Source organism: Carya illinoinensis, chromosome 1, assembly GCF_018687715.1.
Source record: "Carya illinoinensis cultivar Pawnee chromosome 1, C.illinoinensisPawnee_v1, whole genome shotgun sequence".
Lineage (NCBI taxonomy): Eukaryota > Viridiplantae > Streptophyta > Magnoliopsida > Fagales > Juglandaceae > Carya > Carya illinoinensis.
In genome coordinates, this window is record NC_056752.1 from 38,496,597 (window position 1) to 38,516,796 (window position 20,200).

The 20,200-nt window shown below is 35.3% G+C and overlaps 1 protein-coding gene and 1 non-coding gene across 2 annotated transcripts; one reads left to right on the top strand and one right to left on the bottom strand.

Moving 5' to 3' along the window:
* Nucleotides 1–6,638: 6,638 nt before the first annotated feature.
* On the bottom strand, nt 6,639–7,510 carry LOC122317849 (calcium-binding protein CP1). Its single transcript, XM_043134895.1, has one exon. The coding sequence runs from the start codon at nt 7,493–7,495 to the stop codon at nt 6,827–6,829; it is 669 nt and encodes a 222-aa protein (XP_042990829.1). The 5' UTR covers nt 7,496–7,510; the 3' UTR covers nt 6,639–6,826.
* Nucleotides 7,511–19,282: 11,772 nt separating this feature from the next.
* On the top strand, nt 19,283–19,353 carry LOC122293868. Its single transcript, XR_006237377.1, has one exon. It is a non-coding gene; the product is annotated as a small nucleolar RNA R66 (small nucleolar RNA).
* Nucleotides 19,354–20,200: the final 847 nt, after the last annotated feature.

Below are 20,200 nucleotides of genomic sequence, written 5' to 3' on the forward strand. Positions count from 1 at the left end.
CAAGGGTTTGGGAACCCTCAAACAGTTCGAGACCTTTGCCTCATGGTGAAGGAAAAGTGTTCCAATTTAGTTTTTGTGATGGAAACTAAGCTAAAAACAGGAAAGTTTGAAAGTATAAAAAGAAAAGTTAGTCTGGAGAATTGTTTGGTGGTGGATTCAATAAAAAGGGGAGGAGGTTTAGCCTTGTTTTGGAAAATGGAGTTAAAAGTGGAGCTAATGAATTATTCAAGAAGTCATATAAATGTGGGGATAACTGATGAGGAAATAAAGGGCAAATGGTTGTTAACTTGCTTTTATGGCCAGCCTAATGCCAATAAAAGGAAGGAAGTATGGGACATGCTCTTATCATTCAAAACTGAAAATGCAGTGGGTTGGTGTGTTTTGGGGGATTTCAACTAGATTGTTTCTAACTCAGAAAAAAATGGGAGAAGACTAAGACAAGAGAAACTTATGGCAAATTTCTGAGAGGTACTGGAGAAGGGGGAGTTGTATGATTTAGGATGGAGGGGAGACAAGTTTACTATGCGTAACAGGCATTGTGATGAAAGCTTTACAAAAGAGCACTTGGACAAGGCAGTGGCTAACTCACACTGGCCTGAGTTGTATAGAGACATATGCCTGGAAGTGTTGACAGCAAGGAGCTCAGACGATAGACCAATTTTGTTATCTATGGTTAACCAAAAGAGGGGAAATCAGGCAAGCAAAAAAGAGTTTCAATATGAAGCTGCATGGGATGTTGAGGAGGATTATAAGGGGGTGATAGAGGAAGCATGGAATAAAGGAAGAGGCAGGGGAAGCCAATGTTAGATGTGCAAGACAAGCTCAGTTTGTGCAGTGGGACACTATCAAGGTGAAGCAAAAAACAAAAGGGAAACAAGGAAAAAGAGTTTAGAGAGAAAACTAAACACTTGACCAGGCTACAAATAGAAGAAGTGAGCCATAATATTGAGATGATCAAGAGTTTTCAAAGAGAATTGGGGCAACTGATGGAGATGGAAGATTTGGAGGCAAAGAGCTAAAAAGAACTAGTACCAGGAGGGAGATAGAAATACAAAGTATTTCCATGCATGTGCCAATCAAAAAAGGAGAAGGAACACTATCTTGTAGATATGGAACTTGGAAAAAAGGTGTTGGAGAAGCATGAGGAGATTGAAGTTGCCTTTAAAGATTATTTCAAAGAGCTATTTGCATCAACTGAACCGACAAATGGAGACATAGAACAAGGATTGTTGTACATGGAAGGCAAGATAACAACAGACATGAATGAGAAGATTTCAAAACCTTTTACAAAGTCAGAAGTGGATGAGGCTTTGAAGCACATGGAGCCTCTTAAATCACCAGGACCAGATGGTTTTGGTGCTATGTTTTACCAAAATCATTGAGAGTATAGTGGGAGGGAAGGTATGTCAAGTAGTTCCGAGCTTTATTAATAGTGGTGCAATTTCTAAGAACCTAAATCATACTCATATTTTTTTGATTCCTAAGATAAAGGAGCCTGTTCTTTTTAGTAATTATAGAACAATAAGTCTATGAAACGTCTTGTATAAAATTGTGTCTAAAGTGATTGCTAACAAGATGAAGAAAGTGTTAGATGCTATTATTTCACTAAACCAGAGTGCATTCATTCTCGGGAGGCTGATTTCAGACAACATAATGGTGGCATATGAAGCTCTGCACACCAAGAAGACTAGGCAAAAGGGGAGAATAGGGAACATGGCATTAAAGTTAAACATGTCCAAGGTGTATGATCGATTAGAGTGGGTTTATTTAGAAACTATAATAAAGAGGATTGGATTTACTAAGAAGTGGACAGATCTGGTAATGGGGTGTGTCAAGTCAATCACTTACTCAATTCTAATCAATGGAGGACCTTGTTGCCCAGATGACTAACACAAGAGGGGGGGTGAATTGAGTTGTATTAAAAAAATAACAATTATAAATCAAATATATAATATAAAATATAAACAAAATATGAAATAACAATAAATATAAAGAGTAAGGGTAAGAGAGAAGCAAACTCAGTATGTTAACGAGGTTCGGCCCCACTGCCTACGTCCTCGCCTCAAGCTACCAATTGAGGATTCTCAAATTCACTATTCAACCTCCTTCAGGTGGAGATAGAAACCTATTACACCTTTGAACAACACTGCTACAAAGGATCCATGTAGAACACCCTCTACACTTGCAATTACTTTACACGTGGTAATTCAACTATTCCCCGTGTAGAATACTTTCTACACGTACAAGGGTTATACACACCCTTTTTCTGATACAAGAGCTGATAGTGGGTAGGTTATCAGAAAACACTCATCAATGAGTGAAATAAGAACAATACAGCGCAAACTATATCTCTCAAAATGAACAAGGATTAAGGCTCAATGCTTAGAAAAGAGAGAATAAAAGCTTTGAATGAATGTTGTATGCTCTTGGTGTTGTGAATGTGAAACTCTCAAATGATCTATTTATAGGCATATGAGACTTCATATTCAAATTTAAAAAGATTCACATGTCAAAGACAATATCATTCACTTTTTCAAAAAAATCAAACCTAATCTTTTACTTTTGGCATATGACAAAAGGAGCACACTTTCCTTTTCAAAAAATTCAAACCTAATCTTTTACTTTTTGTATATAACAAAAGGAGCACACTTTACTTTTCAAATTTTTCAAACAAAATCATCTACCTTTTGTATAAGTCTAAAAAAGTATCAATCACTTTTGAAAATATTCAAATAAAACATGCATATGTGAAAGATGACAATCAATCATCTTTAATATTTTCAAAGTTCAACCCTTTAATCAAGGTATGCACATGTGAAAGATGACAATCAATCATCTTTCAAAATTTTCAATTTTAATTTTCAAAAATATTCATGCACATGTAGAAAATGTATTTCAATGCTTTATGATAAAATATTAATTTTGAGCATTAATCCTAATCTCAAATTTTGAAGAGATTTACAACATTACTCTATAATTTTAATGTGAACTTGTTCCCTTCTTGCTCATGCTTGTTTCCTTGATGTGCTTGACTCCATTGTGTAAACAACTTGAACTTGAGACTTCTTTATTCTTTGAATTCATTTATTATCATCAAAATTCATGTGTAGATATATAATTACACAAATCTTGAAATCTTGGGTTCAACAGACCTGGTAATTGTTTTTCACCCACAAGGGGCTTGAGGCAAGGGGACCCATTGTCCCCTTATCTGTTGTGTGCAGAAGGGCTTAATATAATGTTCAACAAAGCTAAAGATAGAGGGGAAATAAGGGGAGTGGCCATGGCTAGCAGAGGGATTAGAATTAATCATATGTTGTTTGCATATAATTGTGTTCTATTTGGAAGAGCAATAAGGGATGAGTGAGATAGATTAAAGGGCATCTTGCATGTTTATGAGAAAGCATCAAGGCAGGTCCTAAATAAGGATGAAACCTCCATCTTTTTCAGCTCAAACACGGGGGAGAACATTAAGAGGGACATACTATGGGAGGCTGGGACAAGAGTATGTGGCAGCTATGAAAAGTATCTAGACCTACCAGCAGTGGTGGGGAAGTCAAGGGTGAATACATTCAGGAACATCAAGGAGAGGATTTGGCAAAAAATCAACAATTGGAAGAAGAAGTTCCTTACACAGGTTGGGAGAGAGGTCTTAATAAAGACAGTATAGCAGTCCATTCCAAGTTACACAAAAGATGGAAATTTCACTGTCAGAAGTTCATATTATGTGGACTTGTTTAGAAAGATGAGAGCTAAGGGAGAACTCTCAACAGAATTGGTACAAGATGAGAGCTGGAAACACATATGGGGAATGAAAGTGCTAAGGGTGATGAAAATGTTTCGACGGAAGGCAGGGAATAACATTTTGCCTACCAAGAAAAACCTCTCAAACAAGGGAATCGTAGATAACCCATGCTATCCTATATGTCTGTCTAAAGAGGAAACAGTTACTCATTTGCTTTGGAATTGCCCTGCTTCAAATGATGTGTTGTTTGTGGACCAAAGCCTAGTGCAAAAATGGAACTCAGAAGAAGCATATTTCATGGAACTTTGGAAGAAGTTGCAGAGTAGACTTGGTCAAGTAGACCAGTAATGGGTGGCAACAATCATGCGTAGCCTTTGGTTAAGAAGGAATAGACTCATATATGAAGAGGTTTTCCAAAGTCTAGGGAAAGTTGCTAAACTAGCTAGAATCAGCATAGAAGAATTTCATGCAGCTAATGATTTGGGAAGAATTTCATGCAGTCCTAAAACTGGTGTGAGGAAGCCAAAGAAATGGAGGAAACCACCAGATGACTATCATGTGAAGATAAATTGGGATGCAGCTTTAAACAAAAATTCAAAGACTTTTGGGATTGGCATCATTCTGAGAGATGGAAGAGGTGAAGTTTTACTCTCTACTTATGAGAATAAAGAAATGGTGGTGGAACTAGTATTGGCAGAATGCTATGCTCTTTGAAAGGCAATAGAAGTTTGTAATGATTTAAACATCAGAAATGTTGTAATGGAAGGGATGCTCTTACAGTTGTTAATGCTGTAAATAGAAACAATGAGGATTTGTCTTGTTTCAAACACATCATACACGATATTAGATAACTATACATAAGGTAGGGAGGAGTGGAAGATAAAACACACCCTCAGAGAGGGGAATACAACGGCACATTCTTTAGCTAAATTGGCTCTAGAGTTAGAAGGGGAGGGACCTAATGTTATTTAGAAAATTGTGTTGAGAGAGAAATGTAATTGAGATATTGTCAAGAATAAAGGAGATGGTTGAATTCAAAAAAAAAAAAAAAAGTATGCGAACTGGAGTGTGTAGTATTAAGAGATAAAATAAATAAAAGATTTTATCTTTTCTCGTGTTTAAATTTTTAGAATAAATGATAATTTCACACGGCATTAGAATAGAGGTCTTGAATTTGAATTATGATTTTGCATTTTATCATATTTAATTAAATATTTTATATGTTGGGTTCACTTATTAAGGAACTTGATCTACAAGTGGGGAAGAGTACTAAATATAAAATAAATAATAAAATCTATCTCTTTCTATCAGTTTAAACTTTTGAGACAAGTGTTAATTTCACAAAGGCACATCGCCTCCTTCACATCAACAAGAGTTCTATGGGATCTCTTTATAGTCTATGGTATATACTTTGCTATATGTATTTGTCATGCATAACTGCATTATAGCCAATTGGTCTGTTAATCTGCACCCTTTTTTTGGTTTGATTTAGGTACAGTTTGGATAGTGAGATGAAATAAAATGATTTTATATGAAAATTAAAATATTGTTTAGAATATTAGTTTTTAATATTATTATTGTTTTGAAATTTGAAAAAATTGAATTGTTTATTATATTTTGTGTAAAAATTTATGATAGTTGTAATGATGAAATGAGATAAAACACTTTCACTATCTAAATGAGACCTTAGAGGCTTTAATAATTCTCATTTTAAAGTCTTGAAGATTCAGCAATATATGTGTTTCTAGGCATAGATGAGTTTTATCTCGTCCAAATTAGTACTGCCCTGGCTATACGCAACTTCTCTGTTCTCTTTTTGTTTCTGTGATCATTACTCTCAAATTTTTCCAAAAATGGAACTGGGTTTTGTTGGGACTGTTTGGATAATGTATATATGGCCAGAAGTAATCCACTTCTGACTTCTCACGTAGTTCGGATTGTAATATTTGATGATGAAGAAACAAGTACATCTAGAGGCTTTTTCCTTTTCCCAAACTTTTCTCCCTTTGCTCTGTGATCTTCTTGATAAAGTTTATGGGCTATTGACTCGGGTTGACTTGGATGGATTCGGCTGGCTTTGGTTGTAACCACTGGGAAGACTAACTACATATTGCACCTGGAATACTTAACGGTTGCTTTATTGCCATTTTTCAGTGCCGGAGCCGCATTTGGACACCTTCGTTGTTTGCAAAAGCAGGAGGTTTTTGGGGCCTTTCCAACTTGACGGCAGGTAATCTGTTATACTTGCAATTTTTATGTAGTGATCTGTTCACTTACCGTAGTAGATCTACTTTTTGGCAGTAATGAACTCCTGGAGATGAACCCCGACGATCTATGTATAATACATTACCGGTCAATAAGGGAGCGAGTACAGGAAGGTAGGAGAGATTGATTTGGTCTGACAATTCAGGTCAAACAAGTGACTGTTCATAAATATCATAATCTTGGCTAATGTATTTTTGGAGCATTTTCGTCGGTGTAACTACGTATATGTGATATACTTTGATTTCGAATTACTTGTGTGGTTAATACCAATAATCGTGTTGTGGTACTTAACAAAACTTGCTAATTTTATTCGGCAAATTCGTAATTAAATTAAATTAAAGAGTAGTACAAATTACGAACAGCAAGAAATCACAACGAACAGTTCAGACAAGTTGCTCAAAAACAACATATGGGAAATAGCTACAAAATAAATTACATTGCCATTAGAATCTCCGTCGGTCGTAGAAGGCTGCACGAATATCTTTCTCTGTCGTTTTTCTAATATTGCCATTATTTTTATTTTTTATAATATTTTATTTTATTTCTACTAAATTAATTTACTTCTTCTACACAACTTTCTTACATAATATACTTACAAAATCAAAAATCAAAATAAGTGTGTAGAGGATGATAGGAGAATTGTTCTTTTTCAAATCTTATGCCTCGTGACGTTCGAATGATAAAAACCCAACCCCACGGTAATGAAGGGGAGAGGAGAGAAGAGATCGAATATAATACGAGAGTTTAAAAATTCAGGAAACACGCTGAAAAATTCAACGACAGCTAGGAAGCTTAGGTGGCACTTGGCAGCGGTGCCTAACCGACAAAATCAATGGCCAATATCTTGAGCAAACCATCGTAGGAAACGCCGTCCTTTTCATCACCGCCACCGCCCAACGCGATCATAGCTCTGATATCTGCGTCGCTGGCAGAGAACCCAGCCCACTGCATATAGCTCTTCAGATCTTCGTGGCTCAGCTTCCCATCCCCATCCTTGTCCATCATCCTAAACACGTCCTCCATAACCCCACCGCCGCGACGACCCGCCGTTGATGACCCTCTCCGAGCCCCCAAAACGCGTTCGAACTCTTCGTACTCCACGAACCCGTCTCTGTTCGAGTCCGCCACCGATATCATCGACTTTATAGCCTCTTCGTCGGCAATTCCGCTCGTAAACCCCGCGTAGAACGTGCGAAGGTCGTCACGGCTGATCTTCCCGTCGCAGTCGGCGTCGAGCACGTCGAAAGCCGACCGCAAGTCCGTGCTCAAACTGGCCACGGCAACGGCGCGTTGGGCCGTACCAGAAGGACACATTGTTTGGTCGCACCGCTCAGAACGAGGAGGAATATGGAATGCAAATGAGAATGGAGAAGCGGCTTCTGAGAATGAGAAAGTAAGAGGTTTTAGGGATCGCGTTGTATATATAATAATGAATATAGAGGAGGTTGTTTCACTTTTGAAGCAGGAAGTTTCAGGGTAAATCATCCAGCGCACACGAACCAAACAAGTCCACAAAAAAAATGAATAAAAAATAGCGGAGAAAAAACGAAGAAAGAGTTGAGGGTGGGGGCCCATGTGTTTGGAAGCATAAATGACTTGGGCTACAAGAGTTGAGGGGAACAGAGTCACTGCCCACGTGGGATTTGCATGACTTTTCACGTATGTGCTGACATCATCATATGTCTTAGCAGTCGGTCTTGGTTTTTTTTGTGCGCTTGTGGACTGTTTGGTTTAGACCACAAGGTTTTATCAACAATGCTACGGACAGTCGGGCAACGCAGTCGCCCTGCAGTTACCAACTCAGCAATCACGTGTTTAGATTGCTCCGAAATTGAAAATCCTATATTGCCCCCAAAATAGAAGCAATATCCCGAATTAGACAACACCACCTGAAATAGAAAGAAAAGCTTAAAAAAAAAAGGTTCCCGCTTCGCCTTTTCATTCTGCAACTGAGCTCGTCACGTTCACAGAAATTATGCTACGGACATGTGCGCTGGAGACGATCTATGTGAGAAAGATTTCGTGTAATTTGGTCTGATAGTTGGAAGTGGTCTGAGATCTGAAAAATTCGTGCTCGTGGTCTGAAGCTTGGGTTTCGTGGTGCTCTGGTGTGGGTGTCGTGTGGGTCATCTTTTGAAAAGGTAAGTTTTGGTCTGTGATTGTTATACTCGGTCACTAAATATAAACATGCATTTTTTATAAGTTTGTGATTTTTATAAACATGCATTTTTTATAAGTTTGTGATTTTTATTACGGCCTTTTAGACAAAGCATTGTTGCGGCCTTTTAGACAAAGCATTGTTGCGGTCTGTGATTGTTATACTCGTTTACTAAATATAAACATGCATTTTTTATAAGTTTGTGATTTTTATTACCACCACTATACACAATAAAGTCACCATTCACCAAGATCCCAGAAAGAATACAATATCGCTTGGGTTTCGTGGTGTTCTGGTGTGGGTGTCGTGTGGGTCATCTTCTGAAAATGTAAGTTTTGGTCTATTTGTTGGTCTGTTTGTGATTGTTATACTCGTTCACTAAATATAAACATGCATTTTTTATTACCACCAGAAAGAATACAATATAACTGCAGCTAAAAAAAAAAAAATTAAAAATGGATCTAATTATAAGTAACAAAAAAGTAACATTTCAATCATACATACTCGATTATTGAATCTAGCATTCATTCTGAGCCATGTATTATGATTTTTGGCATAAAAAATTAATCTAGCATTGATCCTCTTCAGGAAAAGAAGATGCTATTTTGCTTTTTTATTTAAATGTCTTGATTTTCAAAATATAATTTAGGTGGACAGGAGTTCTTCTAGAAGTTATAAAGGTATTAATGTAGCCCCAATAGAAGTTACAAAGACATTGATAGTTACCTGTATGATATTAACAGCTTGCTTGATTGGCCATCCAAATAAACTCAAAGCGAGTAGAAAAGAAAGAATTGGACTCTATCTTGCAGAAGTCATCACTGGTCAGTAATTCAGATTAAATACTGCATATTTGTTATATTAAAATGTTCTGCCCATCCTATGTAATTATTTCAGATCAAATACATCTCAATCCAATGGGGAATAAGACCCTGTCAAGAGAGCAATAACAACAGACCCAAAATGCATAATCTGAAAATTGGATAGGTAATAACAGAAAATTAGCAGCCCCTGCTGCAATCTCTTACATTAACCCCATAGCTTTTACAAGAACAAGATCTTGCATGAAACAAGACCATTTACATGTTTTCTGGAGCTTCCCCAGGTTTCATAATAAAGTTCCACAAGGGGCAGTTTCCCTAGAACTAAAAAAAAAAAAAAAATACAAGAAAGGGGCAGTTTCCCCAAATTTTAAACATCAAATCCAGGCCAAGTTCATATTTACATTGCATTTACATTACAATCTAAACAAACTTCTAATACTTAAACTAGTTACACCAACTACATTTTTACTAAGTCACCAAGAAAAAAAAAACACCAATTACAAAAGCCCAATACACTCGGAGCAGCGTGCGTGACCGTCTTATTCTAGCTTCTTGCTCAAGAAGCACCAACTCCTTCTTCAAAAGTGCCTCATCTCTAGTCGATTGCACCATCTCTTTCTTCTCAATCTCCGTCGCTCTCTTACGGAGCTCAATCTCCATCTTCTCGATATCGCTAAGTCTCTTCTCCACCTCTTTCTCCTTCCTTTCCACTTCATTTAGTCTTGCTTGTAGATCCAACTCCCTGCATTGATCACCATCTGCCCACTTGAAATACTTGCAGTAAGGTAATCCCTATTTATTTTATACATAAGAGTAAAGAATGTTAGATCTACACATATTAATCAATTTAATAAAGTTCTGCCCATAAACAAATGTATTTACCTTTGTATTGTATTTTGGACAGCCAAAAAATGGTCGGTTTGGATTTCTCTTTGTACTTGAGTATCTCAATGTCGCATCAAGCTTGCAGAAGCACAATAGTTGACCCAAATTACATATATCAAATGATGAAGAACACAGTGATGATGACGACGACGACATTCTAACATATGATATAGTCATAATGGAAAGGCAGGCATATCAAAACACACACGTGCTAAAATTCCACATGATAGGGATTTCAAGAGTTCCATCTTTGGTATTTGTTATGTTGCTCAAATTCATTGTTTTTATTTTTTATTTTTGATAAGTGATTCCAAAACTATATAAGTTGAAAGTGACAAATTAAGAGCTACAAGAGATAGAACATGCTAAACTTCCATCTTCAAGGTTATCAACAAGGAGACATTAGGGCATATGAAATCCAATGGCATATACTTAATGGCGACAGAGTGTGATTTTTTCCCAACACAGTGGCATATCATTAGATTTACATATAAGAAAATAACTTCAGTCACACTAAAATTCTCATGAAACTAAGGGAAGGACAAAAAAAAATTTTAATCTAACAAACATATCAGAGACTGAGATATTGTAAAAAAAAAGTTTAGGGCATCATCACAGAAACGGGGTTTGGAAAAATACAAGGGTTTGGAAAAATACAGATTAGCACAAATATGCACCTTGCCAAATTAGGGCATCATCACAGAAACGGGAATGGATATCAACACAGATTTCGTCAAATACCAGATTTCAAACAATATCTATGAAATCAAATAAGTGCTATTATATGTAAAATAACATAGAATGTTTAGAGAAGTGAAACGGTGTAAAACTCCTAAAAATTTTACCTTAAATTAGGGCATCATCACAGTTGAGGGAATGGATATCAACACAGATTTCGTCAAATACCAGATTTCAAAAAATATCTATGAAATCAAATAAGTGCTATGATATGTAAAATAACATAGAATGTTTAGAGAAGTGAAATGGTGTAAAACCCCTAAAAATTTTACCTTGCCAAATTAGGGCATCATCACAGAACCAGAAATTAGGATATCAACACAGATTTCGTCAAATACCAGATTTCAAACAATATCTATGAAATCAAATAAGTGCTATGATATGTAAAATAACATAGAATATTTAGAGAAGTGAGACGGTGTAAAACCCCTAAAAATTTTACCTTCATGCGTTAATATTTTACATATCCCGAAATGGGAGAGATGGTTACGGCTGAGAGACAACCACGAGAGGAAGTGCTGAAAGAAACCAAATAAGGGAGTGCTGAAAGAAACCAAGGCTTCGGGCTGCTGAGGAGATTCAGTCTCCAATGGAGATGGATGGACAGAGGCACGAGAGAATGCGAAGAGATATGGGTGGGAAGTCTGTAACCTAAGGATATGCGAAGGGATATGGGTGGGAGCTCTGTAACGTTTCTCCTATTAATGAAACGATGCCGTGTTGTTTAAAGGGTGCCATTTCAGCGACTTGACTGAGCCGACTGTGCGCCGTTTGAGATCCCCGACTGCATTCAGACTTATTCAGGTTTTATTTTGTTTCCCCTTCTCAAAGGTTCTTCGGATCTCGTGTATACATTCATGGAACCGGACAAAATGAACCCTTTTTTTTTTCTTTTTTCTTTTTTCTTTTTTTTTTTTATGAAAAATGCTTGGCCAACGAGACGTACTCTGAGATATTTTTTCCATTTAATTTTTTTATTTAATAATTAAGAAAATATTTTTGTTTATTATGTTTTTTTTTATTAAATGTCCACTTTCTTTAATGAGTCATGTGTATAATCGGGTATAATGTTTTATAGTTTCTTTGTTCATTTAAGCTTTAGACATTAGTTGAGTTAATCACGAGGTTAATAGCTTTTAATCGTTAAAGAATTAATAAAATACACGATCGGAGTTTGATTTTTCAGTTAAAACAGATAGTTAAAAAATACAAGATCGGAGTTTGATTTTTCAGTTAAAACAGATAGTTAAAAAATAATTATACTCAGAAGTTTTTTAGGGTTATTAACTGAGAGTTTCACTACATATAAATAAATTTGTATACTACCAATATTGTTGCCTTCATATTCAAAATTCAAATTAGTATAATTTTTATTAAAATCTGACTTTCTGATCAATCATATTGGATGAGTATGCATATTGATACGCAAAATCACTTACAAATAAATTTTTCTATTAATAATTATAAATATCCCTCATATCCTTACCAACACACCCACTATCTTCAAGTACCGCTTCACTTTGAGCTATGTGACCTACCAATTTGTTTGGGCATTGGTGTCTCAGTCTATTTGTTTGTTTCTTCTTTAATTTTCGTATGGTTTGGAATCGATAAAATAACTCCGTGGAAGGGAGGGAGGGTCCTAATGGACCACGCATGCATCATGCATGAGAAGCAATTCAATTTGCTGACATCGTGTTTCGTATGTTTTTTGGGCCAATCATTTAGCAGCTTGGGTCTTCAATTTTAAGCCTACAAACATTGAGAAAACACCAAGAGACGACAGCCATGGTGGTATGGTCGAGAGAGCCTCCGATACCAAAATCAGTAAAATACTTTGTAAGAAATATACAAGAGAGCAATAAAAATGCATGTGAGTCATTTTTATACTTAGGTTCTGGTGTGGCTCCATAGGTTTTCCAGCCATACTTATTTAACGCGGCGTGGCCCATTAGGAGGTGCATTTAATACGGCGTGGCCTCTGTCCCGTTTATCTGGCACGAGTGTGATACATTAAATTGCGCCTCCCTCCTTGCTTGTTGTCAGATGATCTCGAGTCTTCCACTTGGAGGGCTACTTGTTGATTCTACCCCCTCGAGGTCTGGTGCCACAGGAGGAGACCCGAGCATCCACTGTTCCTCTTTCTTTGAGACTAAAGTCCCTCCACTGCCCAGGGTTCATCTGGCTAGCTCAAGCCTCTCTGTTTGGGCCAGCCGGGGGGACCTCTTAACAAAATTATTATAAAGAAATTTTATAAAAATAAATTTATAAATTAATATAGTTTTATGTGATATATTTAAATATATTTTTATAATAAAAATAATTTTACAATCTAATATATCACATCTAATTACGTCGATAATTTATAGAATTATTTTTATAAAATTCTTTGATAGCCAAAGTATTTTAAGACTAATATTTATGTAACATAATAACGCCAATATAACATGCATCACATTAATAGTTGAATAAATAAATAAATAAATAAATAAATAAAAAGAGCAGATGTGACTACTATGTATCACGATGTCATGTATCACATTAGCTGAATTGTTCTGTTTTCTGAATATATCTTTATTTTGACAAGCTGGAACTTAATTATATTTTTGTCTAAGATTCATTTAATTTCAATGACGACAAGGAGGGTCTATTAATTAATAGAAATGAAAAAGACTATGGATCGATGAGCAGAGGAGTATCGCTTTCGACCGTGGAATTGGCATAACACAGACCGTGGAATTGTGGTCCATGGCTCATGAGGCTGATATTATGGGCCACTTTTCTAGGAATATGCTTAGGCAATAGGCGCTGTTGACTTGATGACTGGTGTGGTACGTGGTGTGTCTTTGTCCACGTCCACTATTACCTATGCCATGACTTAATAAATTAAAACGACCATCGAATATAAATAGTTCTTTCAATTTTATCCGCTTATTAAAATAAATTAAAGATAGAAACATAAAACTGGTATAGAAAATTTAAGTTTTCAGTTTTAGTTGCTGTTTGATCACATGAAATTCTTATTTTAAATATAAAATTTTCATCTCATCATTATAATTTTTTTAAATCTTCATATAAAATATAATAAACAATTAAACTTTATCCTTATTTTTTCAAATTTTAAAATAATAATAACATTAAAATATAATATTTTAATATTTAATCTTAAAACTCAAAATTCTCATATGAGAATTCTTAGTGGTCAAGCATAACTTTTTTATTCTTTTTGTGTGTTTTGAACACTATTTTATACTGAATATATTTTTTATTTTTTTAATAAATCTCGTGAGTGTCATAGTAATAAGACAGTGAACTGTTTAACTAAAATATTGCTTTCTCTATATGCAAATGCATAATCATATATTTTAAAGATTCTCTTTGCCATTTAAGAAAATCTCTCACATTGAGAGTTTTGTCATGTTTCTTTGTCATGTAAAGATGGAGGTTCTATTGTGTTGTTGAGGGAAAGAGAAGTGGAAAGGATTGCGAGAGAGAAGGAGAGAAGAGAGAAAAAATTTATAAAATAACATTTGATGGGTGAATGGTATATCTCTAAATATGTATTGACAATATTCATAACTATAAAAATATTTTTATATCTATAATTCAATATAATCAATTTAATGATCTAATTATATAAATATTTATTTATATTTATATATAAATAAACCAATACCAATGTTATAAGACGGCATAATAGCAATACTCGTATCAATATTGGGCTAATTGATATTTAAGTTAACAGTTTTGATCGAATTTTGTATTTTTTGCATTCAGTACGAAAAAAAAAAATTGTTTGATAGATTCGGTCAAAAATTAAATAGACGAGATTTGAAAAATAGGACAAATTATAAAAATTTTATTGGATGTAAGTTAAAGTTCGTAAGTTAAACAACCATCATCATGATTAATCATTTGGCCAGTCGCTTTTTGTACAATCTACTTGACTCTTAAAAAAGGAGAATTAATTTAAGTGATCACTGACAGCAATAAGCAACAAGATGTCAGCAATTTACAACTCAGCAATATACAACATTACTTTTCTTGTATATATTTTCTTTACATGTAAATTCAATTATAACTTGTCTATATAATTGAATTATTATCTCCCTCTGTCATCATTGTGTGAGACAAATTCTATCAAAAGATTTCATGTTATCAAGAGTCATAGAGTGACACTCGGAGTGAAATTTTTTTGTCCCTCCTCACCATCTTTCCTTTTCTTTACTTCACCCACTAAATATCCATACCCCGTGACACAAAATGTTATAAACTTTGTCTCTCTTCACCTCACACCCACGAATTTCCTTTTATGAAAAATGCAAATGCTCAACATTCTAGAGAGTTATGATCTCTAGAGTTTTGTAAATGTTGAAATTCAACAACCACCTTCCTCCATTGAAGATGACTCGGTTGAATCCATTCCAAACCTTATCTTTCTATAGTGGCAAAAGACTATTCTGCTTGTTAAAGGCTAGATCACTGCCACCCTTTCAAAAGAAGTTCTTAGCATTGTTGTCGACCTCAACACTGCAATTGAAGTATGGCATGCTCTGTTGCATTCTTTTGCGTGCAACTCCTCTGATCACATCCTAGCTCTCAAGCAACGGCTCACCTGTATTTCTCATGGTACTAATTCTTTATTGGTATAACTACGACATTTTAAGACCATTTGCAATGATCTCTCAGCTATTGGAAAGCTCGTCTCAAATCACAAAAAATCATGATGGCTCCTCAATAGCCTCAGCAAAGAATACCAGGTGGTTACAACTACTATGATGCGTCCACATATGCCCTCTTACTCAGATCGCATTACTATGTTAGAAAGCTACACCAAACGTAACAAGATGGATGCACCTTCTCCTCCCCAAGTGGCATACTTCACTCAAAATACAAAAAGAATGCATAATCATTCAACTTCTTTCATCCTTCTCAGATTGAGAATATCATCTGAGTACTGCATCTCCTTTAATAACTGTACCTCTGTCAGCATATGCTCCACCAACGATGGCTCCTCCAAGCACTTCTGCACCAGCAAATGACTTCATATTTCAGAACCTGCTGTAACTCCAAATGAATCCCATGTCACAGCTCCTGAGTTGAATACTTCACCATAGGCGGTACAATCTCATCCTCGCCAAATGATGACTCAAGCCAAAGCTAGGATTCATAAAACAAATCCAAAAGATCTCAATCTTCATGTTGCACTATCTTTCTCAATTCCAATTGTGCCTTGCACGATTATAGTTGCTCAAGAACACCCTATTGGCTACCAGCTATGCATGAAGAACTTAATGCCCTTGCCAAGAATAAGACTTCGACTCTAGTCTCTCATCAACCCAATATGAATATCGTCAGCTGCAAATGGATTTACAAAGTAAAACTCCAACCAGACAACTCTGCAGAGCTCTTCAAGGCACGGTTAGTTGCCAAAGGTTTCCACCAAGTGGATGGACTTGACTTCCACGAAACCTTTTCCCTTGTGATTAAACCAGCATGCATACATATTGTCCTCACCCTTGTCGTGATCATAGGATGGGTAATCCTTTAGCTTGGCGTCAGAAATGCATTCATGCATGGGTATCTTACAACTCCGGTATACATGCAACAACCATTAGGCTTCGTCAACCCTGATCGCCCCTCACATGTCTACAATTAAAGCACATGCTTGCAAATAAGTGGCCCCCCCCCCCCCCCCCCACCACAATTATATAGCCTCAAACAATCACCTCACGCATGGTTTGATGGTCTTAATACTTTCCTCCTTCAACTTTGATTCCAATGTAGTACCATCAACCCCAGCCTATTTATTTGCCACTCTGATCATGGTCTTCTTGTGTTCATGTTATATGTTGATGACATCATTACTGGTGACAATCTCACTCAGATTTAATGGCTTATTTCCCAACTTGCTATGGAATTTTTTCTTAAAGACTTGGGGTTCACTTCATCATTTCCTCAGCATTAAAGTACATCGCACTACTCAAGGACTCACTCTTTCTCAAGCTTGTTACACTCGAGAGCTACAAGACCATGCTTCTATGGGTGAATGAAAACCCACAGCCACTCCAAATCCAATGCCATCTAAGGGTTGAACAACCTCCTCTACTGAACCATATTGTGATCCAACTCACTACCGACGACTTGTTGGAGGACTTCATTATCTGACTTTCACAAAATGAAATCTCTCATATAGCGTGAACTTTGTGTATCAGTTCATGCATGCACTAACTGTTGCTCATTTCCAACTTGTTAAAAGGATTTTATGTTACGTGCATGGTACTCTCAATTTTAGCTTCCGCACCATTGCCTCAAGCACACTTGATCTCTATGCATTTTTTATGTCGATTGGGCTGGATGTCCGCTTACTCGCCATTCAACCACTGGCTTCTGCACATTTCTAGGCGTGAACTATATCCTGTGGAGTGCCAAAAAGCAGTCCACTATTGCTTGATCTAGTGCTGAAACTGAGTATAGATCCATGGCTTCAACCGCTACCGAACTCACCTAGTTTGTATTTCTTCTATAGGACCTTCACATACCTTTTTCCAACCCACCAATACTTCATTGTGATAACTTGAGCGCACTTCAACTGTCCGTTAACCCAGTACTACACGCTCGAACAAAGCACATTGAACTTGATATTCATTATGTGCCTGAACAAGTTGCAATTGGTGCTCTAGAAACTTGGTTTGTTCCATCTTCACTTCAGCTTGCAAATATTTTCACCAAACCACTTGCAAAAATTCTTTACAACTCATCAACCCATGAATATTTTATATTCCCTTTCTGATATTCTCTATTTTAGACATGTACAATATTACATTTCCTTGTATATATTTTCTTTACATGTACAGAAATGCTAAATCCACCGAAATTGGGTCCTAATAGTTTGTCCAGATGTAATTTTTTTTTTTTTTTTTACTTGGTGATTAAAAAAAGAGATCCGAATTTAGATCTTGACTTGGTGGTTATAACTTTACTCTTACATATAAAGTCAATTGTAACTTTCTATATAATAGAACCATCTCCCTCTGTCATTATTGTGTGAGATAGATTTTATCAAAAAGTCTTGAGCCACAGCATGCATGCAATAAAGTGATCAACGTATTTTTGGGGTTGTGGGAAATTGACTTCCAATGACATTTCCTAAATATTCCTTCAATCCCTATATATTCCTGCAACTATACATATATATATATATATATATATATATATAGATGCCAAAGGCATCTTGTTCCCGGAAACAACATGGATGATTTTTTTTAGTTCGCTAACGAATATAGAATCCTACACGCTACACACACTAATTGAAGCATCATGTAATAATTCGAGGGTTACGAACTAATTAACCCCCACCAATAACGTAAGGAGTAAATTTACCTATCGAGACGTCCCTTAAGATTGATTAAATAACATTCTTAAAATTAGAAAAAGTGAAACCTGCTAAATGATCGATAAATGAAATAAAAACACGCACACGCACACAGAAAACAGTGTCATATATATAAAGACCATGCCTGCCTACCACGCAAAAGATCAGTCGGTTTCTCTAATATATATATATGTAATAAAAAAGCAGATGATTTATTGGATATTATCTAAGAGTTAAAAGAAAAGGAGAGATAGATCAGTTCCTTACAGTCACTTGAAGACAGTCATAATTAACAAAATGTTAAGGTAAAAACTAAAAAACAAAAGGAGAACTCGAAACGTCCCTGATTCACAAATTTATATTTTAACAACTTGTCGGTTTTCAATTTCGAATAGGTTGATAATTTGGTTCATCTGTCCACGAACTTCATAGAAATCTCTCAACACGTATCCTAACAATCAAAACATCATAAAAAGAGACAAAAGACGCCCAATTAAAAAATTATGGAAAATGGTGGACACATAGGGATGAGAGCCTGAGGGAACGATGTACTTGTACAGGAGGAGGAACCTCTACCCCATCATTCGGATCCACCACTGCCCATTCTTGTCATGGCAAATATTTGTTAATGGTTTTTTTATTTTTTATTTTGTATAGATTTCAATTTTCAGATACACACTACAAGAAAAATGGCCTTTTGCGACTAATTTATAACGGCGAAAAGACTATTAGCAACTAAAATTAGTTGCTAATAGTCTTTTCGCCGCTATAAATTAGTCGCAAAAGGCCATTTTTCTTGTAGTGACAGGACATCATTTGAAATCATCTGACTAGTTTGTTGGGACACGTGGCGAGATTTGTATCATGCAAAAAAGTAGGACTAGTTTGATTAAAAAAAAAAAATTGAAAACAAGTGGTTTATATTATTGATATTAATAAAATCTAGAAAGTAAGGAAGAAAGAAAGATAAAAATTTATGAGAAATGATATAGGCACAATATTTTGACAACAATTTACACAATACATATTGTAAAATAAGGGTATTTTTGTAAAATTATGTTAATTTTATAATGTAATTTATAAAAATGCCCATCCTTTAAAATATTTTTGTGTAAAATGTTGCTAAATGTGATGTGTTTGTCATTTTTTAAAATTTATTTACTATTTCAGAGTGGGGCGGTGGGGGGAACAAACAGGCTTGAATTACCTTTGATCAGTATTGTGCTTTGCAATTAAGCCTATAAACTTGTTCAAAGTTACGGATGAGTCCAAAGTCTTTCATAGCGGATGGGGGTGATGCCATGTAATCTTTGAGAGCTGATTGTCCAATCTGATGACAAAAATAAGCATATTTTCTGAGGACGCCTTGATAACCTTCCAATTTGAAGCTGTGAGGGGGGATTTTGCAGCCTAGAAAGCAAAGGTATGTCTGATTTTTCACTTTGGTTTCTCCGAATTTGGTTTTCTTTTTCTTAAAGAGGGAGTACTTGTGTACAACTAACGGTTTACCCATCTTCTGCCGGCAGCTTAATTTTATAAGAGCATTCGTATTAGTTTCCCATAAAATTTTCTATAATTTAATTATAAATGACATTTCCTAAAAATTTTTCCTAAATTCTACTTATCTTTCAAAAACTTCCTACATCTCATTTACTATCATTTCTGTATTCTATTAAAACAATATTTATCTATTTTATTATTTTTTTCTTTCACTTCTATTTACAAATTCAACTATTCAATACTTTTTCTTATGTTTTGAATTATTACTCTAGTGAATATTTTAAACAAAAAATTTAAATTATTTTTTGTGGGTATGATAATATTTTTATAAATAATTTTTTTTTTTCGTAATTATTTAAATTATTTTTAAAATAATTATTTAAAACTATAATAAATATGAGTATGATAAAAAGTGTAAATGATTGGAAGTAAATAAATATAATAGAAAGTGTAAATAATTAAAATAAAATATTGATAAAAAATAATTTAGAGATGTACAGTAGCTCTCCAAATATGAAGAATCACTGTACATCTCACAAACACTTTCTCCAAATAGGAATCCGAATGTAGAGATAATTTTAAACATATCCCTAAAATTTTCATCAAATTATAGGGAAAAGTACCGGTTGGAGATACTCTAAGATGACTATTACAGATCATGAGATACACGAAAGCAATTTTACGTACCTTTATCAATTACAATTGGAGAG